The sequence below is a fragment of the Pangasianodon hypophthalmus genome, chromosome 28, assembly GCF_027358585.1.
Source record: "Pangasianodon hypophthalmus isolate fPanHyp1 chromosome 28, fPanHyp1.pri, whole genome shotgun sequence".
NCBI classification, from domain to species: domain Eukaryota; kingdom Metazoa; phylum Chordata; class Actinopteri; order Siluriformes; family Pangasiidae; genus Pangasianodon; species Pangasianodon hypophthalmus.
Window position 1 is genome coordinate 6,917,027 of NC_069737.1, and position 13,980 is coordinate 6,931,006.

The window sequence follows — 13,980 nt, forward strand, 5'->3', positions numbered from 1 at the left end:
TTATACAGTATATAATTGTATAAAGAACAAGTTTATGTGGCAATGGCACCACAAACTATTGCACAAACTATAAATTATTCACGCATTTACGAAATAATTTTGCAAAATGCTGTAATTTGAAAAAGTCTTTTTTTTTTTTAAAGCAAAGTTCTTTTGACGTGAAACGAAAAATAGTGAAATGAAAAGTTTTTAAATATCAAAAAACATAGAAGGGGCATAAAAAAAACATCTAAACTAAATCAATATCTGTAGTGACCAATCTTTTTCTTTAAAATAGTATAAATTTTCTTAGGTACACTCATAAAAAAGGGTCCTTAATTGTTCATAGGATAATTAAGGGCTTTTAGCTGCCAAGAAAGGGCTCTACATGGAGACCTTTTCTAATAGGGAAACACACTTTAACCCTTAAAGGGCAGCATCGTGATGGTAGGTTTTTCCAGACACCTTGGAGAACAGTTCTTCTGCAGATCTATTTCTTGTCTTTGTTTAATAACAGACTGGGCTATATAGCTACAAAGTGCTCAAGTCTTTTTTATCTTGAAAAGAAAAATGGCTGTTTAATAGTTATTTTTTAAACTAGAATTTTTTTGGAAACTTTAAATTTTTTGGAAAATGAGCATTCTGAAAGTTCCTATGGTGACATGGAAGATACAACGTTGCCAGCTTACAGCTCCAAGGACCCCTGTTTGATCCCGAGCCCTGGTTACTGTCCGTGTGGGTTTCTTCCAGGTTCTCCGGTTTCCTCCCACCTCCCACAAACATGGAAATAGGTTCATTAGCTTTGCTAAATTGTCTCTAGCTGGAAGGGACAATGGAAGAATGTCCCATTAAGTACCTATTAACACTTCATGCCTAGTAGGATAGGGTTCGGATTCACAGCAACCCTGACTAGGTTAAGCGGTTACGAAGATGAAATAATTTTAATTTCTATCAGGATTTGTACTCACATGGCTGGTTTTCTGGAGAGGGCTCTGAAGTTTGTGGAACAATAAAATGCCATGACATCATTAGACTGTGGGAATGTTGAGTTGTCATGTCCAAATCAATCTCAGTTAAACACACACTCTTCAACACTCAAAGGAAATATTATTTTCTGCCTCATCACTATGGTAACTGTATCAGAAGCAGTGGTTTCAATTGGACACAAACCTGTGTGTTTGGGGGAAGGGAAGGCTATTGTAATGGTGATTTTTATTCCAAGGTTACAGCACCAAAGTGAGACTATAGGGTGCTGTAATTTCTAAGTAGTTTATATGTAAGATGAATTCTGAATGCTGTCTTTTGGGTTTTCAGATCATCATTGCTTAAACTGATTTTTACAAATTTATGCAAATCATTGAATGATTAATATATACACATATGTCTAGTTTTTTACATTCTTAATTTTTTGGCTCAGTAGGATTATTGTGTAAATTACTGCCACCCTATGGTGATTTTGTGCTATTTCATCAAATTATTACACTCGTTGCTGCTCAGAACAGTATACAGGTAGGTGGACTGACTTCTCTAAACTGACAGTTGGTGTGAATAAGTGTGTGGTATCCTGATGCCAACATAAGAAAAAAATATGGTGAAAGATAAACAAACAATTTTTGCTTCAATTACACCTTCAAACTTCAGGGGCCTCAGGGGAAGGAAGACGGTAGAAGATACACAACTGTACTGTTCATGGTGGAGTTTCCCTTGAGGAAAATTAACCATGGTTTTACCATGGTAATGGAAACATGGCTCCCATAGTGATTTGGTGTGGAAAATCTAGTCAGCGTGGGCCACCCAGAAAATCAGCTTACGCAACCTGTGTAAGTCGACTTTTTCCCCATGCAAAAATATTGACGTATCAACTCACCAACTCTGAACCACTAATGTTACAACATAAAACTAAACCAGGACAAACACAAAAATACAAACCACACAGACAAAATAAGTGCACAACACAGACAAAACAATAGCACCACAAAGAATATATAAACCCAAAATAAGACAAAATACAATCAATATATCCAACACCATTTCAACATACACATAGTATAAAGACAGAACCTAAAAACAGACACACAACTTATACAGAAACTGATTACACAATGGACTCTTTATTTAAACTAGCATTATGGCAGCACAACATAAATCACACAGAGCAAAGTGTGTTCCTCTGACTGGAAGTAGAATACTGACATCTGCAGGTCACAGTGTGAGAGTGTGTGCAATTGAGTGTGTGTGAATGGTGGAGAACTGTGTTGGAGGTTGTACAGGAAAACAGTGACACTTTACCTTTACATGCATGAAGTGATGAATCAGTCTGATTGGCCGATATCAACTCCTCGTCACGATTTGCCAAAGATGCAAATACATGACAGATAGCCTTGTGTGTGTATGTATTTGTGTGTATTAATAGGATTATGAGGGCCTAATCCAGCTTAGAGTAAACTGTAAATACAGAAACACAGCGCTGAATGGCAGCAGCACTCAGAAAGGGGTATTTCTGTTTTCACTGATGTACCATTAAAAAATTACTCACATTACTTACACATGGGTACATAATAAAAGCCAAGACTCAGGTGCCACTGTGTCCATGATATCTTGGCTTAGAGTACACAACGTACACGTGTGCATGATATCTTGGCTTAGAGTACACAGCGTACACGTGTCCATGATATCTTGGCTTAGAGTACACAGTGTACACATATGTGAATACAGTAACTTGAATACAATGAACGGCTTTGTCTTTACTTCAATTTTTTTTCATGGCCAAGTCACTACAGTAATGGTCTTAGACAGTGCTACAATTCACTTAAAACCTTGTGATCAACTGCATGAAAAACAGTGTGATGACAACAAAAACAAAACAGTGGTATACTCCACACAAGTGTGTGTACGTGTGTGTTAGTATGAAAATAATTTATTCAAACAACAAATAATTAGGAAGCTGTTGTTTTGTTAAGCAAATTAGATATGCCCATATTAAGGCTAAAAAGAAAGATATTCAAAGATATTCATAATTAAAATAGTTATATTGTATTAAATATTTATTATTAAATTTAATATTAATAAAATACTAAATAGTACAATAGAACAGAACATTTTTTACTCCATTTTCTACCAAATTAGCCAAATTCCCACCTACTAGCTAATTATGCCTATTGCATGATAGCTAACAACCAGCGAACACAATGGTTAATACATGATCCCTCCAAGACATGTGAAGCCAGTCACCATATTTTCAGTAATTCAACAGAAAGGTGAGTTCTACTCCTCCTAACCACTGGGGAAGTAACAATCAGTTGGATACATTCATGTGCACATGTGCAAGCATGACAAAACCTTTCAAAAAAGTCACAAAGTGACTGTATGATGTATTTGCTATAAATCTTTCTCTCCCACCTTATAGAGCTTGTTATAGACTCCTATAATCTTCCATCAGCTCTTTGTCTGCAGTGAGTGTAATTTTCCTACTTCTTCAGAATAAAACCTTTGTGGCTAGAGTTGGGTTTTCTCTTTAGCATGCTAAGATTGTTAAATATCACTTACTGCCCTGTCCAAAACTAGTTAAAAATTTTGCTATTCTTCAGTATGGCACTCACCTCTCCGTCCCTTGCCTGGTGGGGTCTCCCTCGATGCTCTGAGTTTTTCACATGGCCCACTGTCTACAGCTCATGACCTACAGGCCTGTGAAAATGTACAGGTAGCATGGTTGAGCAGTCTTCCCTCACCATACCACGGCCTTAACCACTGTGCTTGCAAAGTTAGCTTGATATGGCTAACGTGCATACAATTGCTGGAGTCTGCACTGCATCCCATTTCCATTCGTATCTCCAGCGAATGAGGTTTCTGCTTTGGCTCAATCCCATGGCCGCAGCAGTCTCCTGACTAGCAGGGCTATGGCTAGTGCAGATAATGCGCAAAGTGCATCTCCATCACTATACCTTCTGATGCTTGCCCTTGAGCCGCAAACACACAGCACTGGTGCGGGAGTAAATCAACCTTGTGAAATCTGCCATGTGCCAGAGATGCTCTTTGGGCCTGCTGTCTACGAAATAGCCCATCTCCATGTTTCACTTACCACATATACTCTGCTGGGCTCTAACTAGCCCTAAAACAGACAGAACCTCACTCTGAGGTCCAAAACAGGCACCTGACTGCCCCCATTTACCTGTGGACCAGACCCTAAACACTTCTTGACAGCCCTGTCAACCTCTGATAGTCAGCGGCATCAGGACACAACAGTATGTGGATGACTGGCTCCCATGTGCCATAAGAGAGAGCATGAGATGTCCATCCAGGACATTCAACATAAAGCTAGTGCTTGGTCTCATGGTGAACTGAGAAAAGAGCTCACTAACACTGAAACAGACTATAAAATTCATTGGCATGAGGCTGTTCATTGAGATTGCTAGCCACACTGTCATTCCAATGTGTGGCAGACATTATCACCTTTGCCAAATAATTCCAGACAGGACACTATGTGTGATGCCAGCTGCTGTTGAAGAAACCAGATTCGCTGACTGTAGCAACCTGGGGCCTGTTGGAACTGGACTTCCAGAAATGGGTTATCAGTGGCTAAAACCCCAACACCACGTCATATCATGTACTTGTCTCAGTGAAAGGGCCACAGACTCTAGCTAGCTTGAGACACTAGACTTTTCTCAATAATGGGGTTTGCTTGGTATGGATGTCCCATCAGAGACACCATGGACATAGTAACCACGGACACTGGAACAGGGTGTACTGGCCCACGACTGGCCTCAATGTCTACTATATGCATTTCCTTCACTAACACTGTTTCTGCCCACATTGCACAGAATTCAGCAATTTGGCCAAAGAGTCTAAAAATGCCACAAAGACCTTAAGACGTCATCCCTGAGCACTGTCGCAAAAGGACGGAACAGAGATTTGGCACCCTCAGCCATGTTATTGATGGCTGTGGGTTTGGATTTCATGGCCAAGTGCAGTGGAGGACTGCAACCTAGCAGTCAGAAAACACTCCTGAATGGCAGAACATCTAGTACATGATCCTTGTATACTCTTAAATGTAAATTATTCCTTGAATGGCGTGCACTAATTTGGATACGGTGCACTTCCTCCAGGGATAGCACAAAGTCCCAGTATATGCTAAATGTGTATATGATCCCCAAGAGCCCAGCCCCTTATCTCCTTCTACTGGAGCCCCTTAAGACCTCACCATTTGAGTCCCTGCAAGATGCTGAACTGAAATAGGTGCCTCTAAATTGACTTGTCAGCAAACTGATGGCCAATTAATTTGATGGTGACCTGGTGGTTGAAACTGCATAGTGATCCTTGTTATACCCAGTACTCACCCTGAGATACTATGTGGACTAGACAGAGATGATCATCAGATTGCACACCGAGTTATGGCCTACAGGCTGGCCAGATGTTCTTCTACAGGTTACACATCACCCCTCTCAAGGGTGTGAGTGTGGTGATCATCTCTGCACACCTTTTCAGACAGTTCTAAGATGGGTTGGGTCCTGAAGACACGGAATACATTACCCATGTAATATTCACCACCCATGGAGATTAAGAAGGGTGAAATATAATGCTAGTAACATATGTAACTGTGGCTCTATGAGCACGAGATAAATGTTTGGGTTCCCTGTCACATGAACTAATGCCCATCCAGAGGGAACATGCACAGAAGGTTCCATGGAGTGATGGCTGTAGGAAAACAGGATTTATAGCAAATACTACATCAAAGTCACTTTGGGACATTGTTGTAAGATCTTGACATGCGTGCCCACAAGCAGGAACCCAGGTGATATTCACCACCCCTGGAAGTTATCGTGTTCATATAACCACAGTTACTGATGGCTCCATGTTAACACACTTGTGTGTCTTTAGTGTACTTGAATGTGGGAATCTCCTTCCACACTCTGAGCAGTGATACGGCTTCTCTCCAGTGTGAATGCGTTGGTGTATTTGGAGATGACTCTGTCGTCTAAAACTCTTTCTACACTGTAAGCAGTGAAACGGCTTTTCTCCTGTGTGAATGCGCTGGTGTAGTTGGAGAGTGCCTTTTCGACTAAAACTTTTCCCACACTGTGAGCAGTGATGCGGTTTCTCTTTTGCGTGAATGCGCTGGTGAGCTTGGAGATGACTCTGGTGAGCAAAACTCTTCCCACACTGTGAACAGTGATACGGCTTCTCTCCTGTATGTACGCGCTTGTGTACTTGAAGGTGACTTTCGTAAGGAAAGCTCTTCCCACACTGTAAGCAGATGTATGTCTTCTCCCCGGTGTGAGTGCGCCGATGTGTTTGGAGAGTACTCTTTCGGGTAAAACGTTTTCCACACTCTGAGCAGCAATGCGGCTTCTCTTCTGTGTGAATCCGCTGGTGTATCTGGAGATTACTCTGCCGTCTAAAACTCTTCCCACACTGTAAGCAGCAATACGGCTTCTCTCCCGTGTGAATGAGCTGATGTTGTCGGAGGTGACTCTGATGAGTAAAATTCTTTCCACATTGTAAGCAGTGAAAAGGCTTCTCTCCTGTGTGAAGACGCTGGTGTACATGGAAAGCACAATGGTGAGCGAAACTCTTCCCACACTGCGAGCAGTGATACGGCTTCTCTCCTGTGTGAATGCGCTGGTGTATTTGTAAATTACTGTGGTAAGTGAAACTTTTCCCACACTCCGAGCAATGATACGGCTTCTCTCCTGTGTGAATGTGTTGGTGCCTTAGGAGATTGCTCTGGTGAGCAAAACTCTTCCCACACTGTGAGCAGCGAAATGGCTTTTCTTCCGTGTGAGTGCGCTGGTGTATTTCGAGATTACGCTGAAAAGCAAAACTCTTCCCACACTCTGAGCATTGGTACAGCTTGTCTCCTGTGTGGATGAGCTGGTGGGTTTGGAGATGATTTTGTCGGGTAAAACTCTTCCCACACTGTAAGCAATGATACGGCTTGTCTCCTGTATGAATGCGCTGGTGTGCTTGGAGATTGCCTTGTCGGGTAAATCTCTTGCCACACTGTAAGCAGTGATACGGCTTCTCTCCGGTGTGAATGCGCTGGTGTGCTTGGAGATTACTTTGTCGAGTAAAACTCTTTCCACACTGTAAGCACTGATATGGCTTTTCTCCGGTGTGAATGCGCTGATGTGCCTCGAGATGATTCTGTTGAGTAAAGCTCTTCCCACACTGTGCACACTGATACGGCTTTTCTCTTTCGTGAACGCACGGGTGCGTTTGGAGAGAACTCTGGTGCGCAAAACTCTTGCCGCACTGTGAGCAGTGATACGGCTTTTCTCCGGTGTGAATGCGCAGGTGGGTTTTAAGATGACTTTGTCGTCTAAAACTCTTCTTGCACTGTGAACAGTGATAAGGCTTCACTCCTGTGTGAATGCGCTGGTGTGTTTGGAGATTGCTCTGTCGTCTAAAACGCTTCCCACACTGCAAGCAATGATACGGCCTCTCTCCAGTGTGAATGAGCTGGTGAATTTGTAGGGTACTATGGAAAGCAAAACTCTTCCCACACTCTGAGCATTGGTACAGGTTCTCTCCTACCTGAATGTGCTGGTTTACTTGTAGATCATTCTGGTGAGTAAAACTCTCTCCACACCATGAGCTATTATACAGGTTTTCTTCTGTGTTAATGCACTGGTGTGTTTGGAAATCACCTGAGTGAGTAAAACTCTTCCCACAATCTGAACAGTGTTTGACTTCTTCCTGCTCTTGCTCAGGAACGGTGTGGAGAGTACCAGAACCAGTTTGCTGACTACTAGAGCTTCTTGTGGGCAAATCCATCAAATCCTCCTTACAGTGGCTTCTTCTGATGTGTTTCTGGAGAAAAATTTGTGATGTATACGAAAGGTGACACCAGGAACAGGAAAAGACTTGCACCACACCATCTTTCATTTCTGGAATAGCAAATGAAAAACAATATTAGAGACTTGCTGCTTTAGGAACTGAACCAGTATGAACAATAAAATGAAAGACTGTGATGACCAAAGGCACTGGAAAGTATAGTGAATACTCTCTTTGACCCTGCACAGGAACTGAGATCATATGCTAACGTTCACATAATGGTACATACACTATATGGCCAAAAGTATGTAGACACTGGACCATCACACCCATAGATTGAACAGGTACATATGGGTCTGTTCTGGATACAAGTATAATGGTTGAATAAACCATGGGTTGGGGATAGGAGAGGGTTATAATAGCCACTGCTAGCCATTTGGGTAGTGGGTAGTAATGATAAAATCACAATGTTTGGACATAACCATTTATGGAAGACTTTTTGTTCCAGAGGCAGTTGAATTCAAGGCTGTGATCTCTGGGGTACTCCTCTCCGTACCACACCAAGAGCTCCTGTCCTGGTTTGATGGGTTGACAGCAACGGTAGTGAATCCCTCCTCGGTATTGGAACACCACAAGATTCTGTTCTTCACCATTACGAGCACAATTCACATACCTTATAGAATGACGGAACAAGTAAAGCATAGAGAGAGGGGGGAAAAGCGAGAGGAAAATAATCAGTAATAGGGGAAAGACAGGTCTAGTCCAACAAATAAGTAACTATAAAAATCAATAAACAAAGACCAAAAAGCCTTCAGCAGACTGCAGCAGTGTCTTACTTACCTCATCCAGTTAGCATGGATCTCTTTCTTGGCATCTATGTAATCCTCACGCTGTCTGCTCCTGTATATCTGCAGAAAATGTTATTTTATCCATTAATGCAAATGACCACCTGTATAAATTTCCATGGACTAAAACATAAAACAAAGCTGGTAGTTAGTCCTTGCCTGACCTATCCACTAATCCTGGGGCCATACTTGCAAGTTTGACACAGACACTCTGAGAACTCTGAATTTTTGGGAATTATTTCACCAGTTTTTCCCTGCTGGCGCAGTCAAGCATTTTAATCAAAGCCTTGAGAATATGATTTGTATGTTTGCTCACAACAATGCTAGGATATGTGGCTTAAATATGTTATTTGCAGTAAAAATGCCCCACAAGCCTCCATGGGGTTCTGTCATGAGATCCTTAAGACAAACAGGACTCACAGGTTGAGAAAATGCTGGATGGAGTGTCACAGGGACCGAGCAGGTAATGAGTGAGTGTCTACACCTCTATGTGATTAATACAAGACAAAAAAGTGCTTAAAAGTGGTAAAGAAAAAAATAAAGTAGCACTGCTTTCTCTGAAGCATGCTGCCCATATCCTCAGTCTCAACACAACCTATTAGAGTTGTCACATACCACTTTTGAAGTTCTAAAAGGTTTCCTTAAAAACAGGATGTCCAAGGTGTGATTAAAGCTATAACTCTGATTTTACATGCAAATCTAATTTACCAACAGATCAACAAACTTAAAAATAAGGCCTCATCTGCTATACCATTACTATGTATAATCAGTTAATGATAAATAATTTTTTTTTTATTTAAAACTGACTCACCACCCAGGAGTAGCCACTGTTCATGGCTTCCTCTCTGTCTACCAGCTCTCCCTCATACGGCCCAAAATGTGCACCAACTGGAACAGTCTCCCCCTTATTAAACACGCCCAAGCCTGCACCAGAAATATTAGACTGTTGAACTTCTAGACCAAGCGGAAGGGTTAGTCTGGCTCGATTGGTGACCCCCACTGGAACAGTGGTATCACGAATGAAAACAGCTGGACCATGCAACTCGCACTTGTTGATGAAGAAGGACTTGCAATCCTCACAGTCTGGAAGGAAAAAAAAAACAACAACAAAGTGCTTTAACACAAAAAAACACCTACACAAGTTAGGCATAGACGGATAAAAATAACACTAAACACAATCAGGACCATAAGTAAGAAAATCTGGATCAGTTGTAATTTGCCAGGAATTGGATGCATGAGATGCACTCTTTTTAAGGTTTTGGCATGCAAACCATTATTTAGCAAGTTTGCTGAAAAAAATGGGACTGTATACAAAGAAAATCCCCCAAACCCACTCTGAGAATATCTGGCTGCCTCTGGCAAGAGACTGTAGCTCAACAAGATAATGACCATAAACATATATGGAAATCCACACAGAAATGGCTGCACTGGCCATCTCAAGTCTCCAAATTTGGTCTGGATTTATTTAATTTTTTTTAAAAGTGCACTTTTTCAAACACGCTCAAACAATTTCCAATCATTACCACAGAAAATGCATGTCAATTTTCTCTCATCTTTTAAGACACAACCAATTTTTAGTAAATTACTACTGTTAATAAAAATATAAACAAGATAAATAAGAAAATGAGTTTTGTTGTCTTACAGAGGTATTCATCATCATTTTCAGGCTCTTCTTCTTTAACATGTTTCTTCTGTTGGTCCACGAGGATGTCGTGCCCCAAAGAGCTTGATGTCCCTTGACCTAAAATCCCATAATTTAAAATTTTATTACTGTCATCTCAAGTAAAAATATGAAGTACAAAAAAGACAGGAAAAGTGAGTATTGTGAAATGGGTTCAGTCACAAATTAAGTTTAGTTAGACTATAAGGTTTCATTCATACATCTCCTGTGATCTGTTGTCTTACCGAGGTAACCTTCATTTTCAGATTCTTCCACTTTTATAATCTTCAGTAATCCTTCGTTATGTTCATCCACAGTGGTAATGTCTCCCAGAGAGCTTGATATCCCTTCTTTTGATTCTGTACAAGTTTCTGTCTGCACATCTTTGCAAAGCTATTGACCAAAGAACAATAAAGTCTTCTGTAGAAAAGAAACTCCACAGTCTTTTTGTAATCTCCTTTTTAAAACTTGTCTGTAATGTGTCTTTCACTAGACTTTGTACAGCACTAATCTTAAGATTGTGTGATTGTGAATACTGTAAGTGTCTGAACATTAGGGTTAATGTAGTGGCGTGACTGAGAGGCGCCATAAAAATTCCTTTGGTTTCTGTAACCCACAATGTAATAGAAACCAGTTATTTTCGAAACCAGCTATACATATTAAGCATTAATCAAAGCGCACCTGAATAAAGAGGTCTTGAAAATTGAACTGATGGCTTTATTCGTGTCTATTACAGAGATATTGAAAAGATGGGGCATGTGGAATTGGGGTTGGGGGGAAAATACCAAAAATAAATATTTAAAAACTGTATTAGACCTGCCAAACTTTACAAATTTTGTGCAGGAGTTCCAGATTTTAACATGTAAATACACTGGAACTCCAAAATACGCCAAAAGACCTGCCTTTTTTTCTACTATAAAAAACTGCAATCAAAACCTAACTGACATTTGTAGAGGAGTTTTGAACTTTCTGATATAAACTGACAATCTCTGGAAGCCCCGTCCCCTGCCCCCATTTTGCAGTAGTAATGTTTTGACCCTTTTTTGCAATGTTTGAAAGATGCAGTGATGTAGCACCCTCGCTTTTTTCGAAGTAAATGGAAAATGTTTTAAGTCCACCAAAACTGGTGAAAAACCGCACTGGATCATTTTTGGTGAACTCAAAGCATTCACCATAAATAGGCCTACGTGGTAGATCTGACAAATGAACAGAACAGCTTTACAATGAACAGAGATTAAAAACGCTGTGTGTTTGCTTTGCTCTCCTGCACCGGTCAGAGCACAGACATGTTAAAGCAGTCTGAGCAGCAGATCAGTAATGTGGGACTAAGCATTACTCTTCTTCAGGGTTGGCTGGTCTGCTCTATTATAAGACTGTTTTTTCATCTGGTTCTGTTTTACTTTATTTTATGAACTAGTTAACAGTTAATAATTAGTTAATGACAGGCAATAAAACCCCTGGGGGTGCCGTCCCCTCAGATTTTCTCCCTAATTTACTCTTGGCCAAGTCCCACTCACCATTTAGGTCTCCCCTATCATACGACAGCTACCAACCATGGATGGCGAAGGCTATCACGTGCTTCCTCCGAGAAACGTGAAGCCAGCCAACCACATCTTACTAAACTGCTGCTCATGCTGTGATACGGGGCAGCCTAAGACACTCGGAGGACAGCGCTATCTGCCTTCTTCCACATACATTGGCTCACAGACACGGATGGCTGTGGCATCGTCAGGATTCAAACTCCCAATCTCGGGACAATAAGGCAAACTCGTTTCTGACGCGTCGCAACTTTTAATACATTTGACAAGTTTGCTTTTGTCTCAAAAAAAGTGAAGTGGGCCTCATGGGGGAAAAGTAAGAATACGTCTGCTCTGTTGTATAGATCTTTTTGTATTTATAAACGTTTACACACGTGAGCAACCCTTACCTGTGAGCGAACATGAGAGCCTGGTCTGCCCTCTGCTGCTTCCATTATAAGAGATCTGGATAAAAAATTAATAATTTTAGGAAAAAACTGAAACTTAGCTGCAGTTTTTAAATGGGTTTTTAACTCATTTAACCGATAAGTGAGACAGAAAATAGTGCCGTCCATCTCAGTTCACTGGAGTCCTTTTGTTTAAAACTGTATGAAATGTCTGCTTTTCATATTTAGGGTTTCTTTACACAGTATACATTTGTAGAAGCGGGGTGATTTATTATCACACTATCCGGTGTCACAGGAGAGGATGTTCCTCCTGTTGAGTCTGGTTCCTGTCAAGGTTTCCTCCTCAAGTTCACCTCAGCGAGCTTTCCCTCACCGCTGTCGCCTCTCGCTTCCTCATAAGAGATCTAAATATGAATATAAATAACCTACAGACCTTCTTTGTTAAATAAATAAGTAAATAAATAAACAAGTCTAATGTTACAAGCACTACAAAACTCTAGGCACAGCACTTACAAGCAGAGCGCGCGCTCCTTTTACCTACTTTGGGCAAATGCAGCTGAGTGTCAAGCACGCACGCGAACCATGGCCACGCCCACTGCGCGCGCTCTCCAAACGTCAAAAAAAACAACAACATAAAATCCGTTAGAAAAACGCCGTTAAATTTATTCAAATTTTAAACCGTTGTTTTTTATCGAATGCGTCTCTGTATAAAAGAAGAGTGAATTCAGTTTTTTTCAAGGCATCTGTATCTATTAATCAAAATTATTATTATTATTGTTATTGTTATTATTATTATTATAAACCAGATTTTTTAGAATTTTTTTTTTTATGTAAAACAAACTTACCGAAACGGAATGCCTCATTATTAATAGATTTATACAGTGCACTTCATACGCCATTTTGCCCCTTCACATCCTATGTAGCACACTTAATCCACTTGGGATGTAGATTTAGCTATCATGCTTTTATTGAACTCACCTTTCTGACTAAAGCAGGACCGAGACAAGTTCCTGAAACACAGCTAGAATAAGGAATGATTATTTTGAAATCAATTCGATTAAATTTTCCTTGTACAACCCTGCCACAGAGATTTATATTAAAGGCTGAATAGATGGATCAGAAAGCTCAGGTCTCCTATTGGAAAAACTGCAGCGCCTCGTCTTCTTCGTCGGTGATGGCGGTTAGTAGTCCAGCGCCACCTGCTGTGCTGGAGTGTGGAGGAGCCGAACCTGAGCAGGGGCAGGAGTATATAGTCTGCTTTAAGAGTACTGAAGTTTTAGAAAGGGGCACAGTGGCTTATTGGTTACCACTGTTGCCTCGCACCTCCAGGGTTTGCATTTTCTCTCCGTGCTTCGGGGGTTTTCTCGGGGTACTCCAGTTTCCTCCCCCAGTCCAAAGACGTGTTGTAGACTGATTGGCATCTCTGTCCGTTGTGAATATGTGTGCGATTGTGCCCTGCAATGGGTTGGCACCCCATCCAAGGTCTCCCCTGCCTTGTGCTCCAGGCTCCCTGTGACCCTGTGCAGGAGAAGAGGTATAGAAAATGGATGGATGGAAACTTTAGAAAGTTCACACAACACATATAAGGGTGACTCTATGATTGGGGTTCCACAGGTAGCCTTTCTATCTATTAAACATATCAGCAAGGTGGGACAGCGGGTAGCGTCCCCAGGTTTGTTTACATTTACTTTATTTGACTGGTGCTTTTTATCTAAAGCAACTTACAGTTGACACAGGATCCAACTGAGGAGTTGAGGGTTAAGGGTCTTGCTCAACAGAGTCAGGACAGAGCGGTGTGTTTG

The 13,980-nt window shown here is 41.0% G+C and overlaps 1 protein-coding gene across 4 annotated transcripts; it reads right to left on the minus strand.

Moving 5' to 3' along the window:
• Nucleotides 1–2,071: 2,071 nt before the first annotated feature.
• On the minus strand, nt 2,072–13,347 carry LOC113544306 (zinc finger protein 271). Of its 4 annotated transcripts, none has more exons than XM_026943038.3 (8): nt 13,157–13,347; nt 12,182–12,236; nt 10,500–10,647; nt 10,237–10,335; nt 9,406–9,677; nt 8,590–8,657; nt 8,232–8,422; nt 2,072–7,862 (listed from the first exon to the last, which is right to left on the minus strand). In XM_026943038.3, the coding sequence occupies exons 2-8, from the start codon at nt 12,224–12,226 to the stop codon at nt 5,800–5,802; spliced, it is 2,886 nt and encodes a 961-aa protein (XP_026798839.3). In that variant the 5' UTR covers nt 12,227–12,236; nt 13,157–13,347; the 3' UTR covers nt 2,072–5,799. The 4 variants fall into 4 exon arrangements, with proteins under 4 accessions (XP_026798839.3, XP_053087046.1, XP_026798838.3 ...); XM_053231071.1 differs by having other exon boundaries at nt 12,182–12,582; nt 12,720–13,347; XM_026943037.3 differs by having other exon boundaries at nt 12,418–13,347.
• Between the last annotated feature and the right edge of the window lie 633 nt (nt 13,348–13,980).

Bases quoted from the DNA above. Each gene is read 5' to 3' on its own strand.
- LOC113544306 (XM_053231071.1), bottom strand. From the start codon at position 12,346: ATGGACGGCACTATTTTCTGTCTCACTTATCGGTTAAATGAGTTAAAA. The intron at 9,678-10,236 runs GTAAGACAACAA...TTTTCCTTCCAG, and splicing joins AAATGATGATGAATACCTCT to ACTGTGAGGATTGCAAGTCC. The intron at 8,423-8,589 runs GTAAGTAAGACA...TCATTCTATAAG, and splicing joins ATCCATGCTAACTGGATGAG to GTATGTGAATTGTGCTCGTA.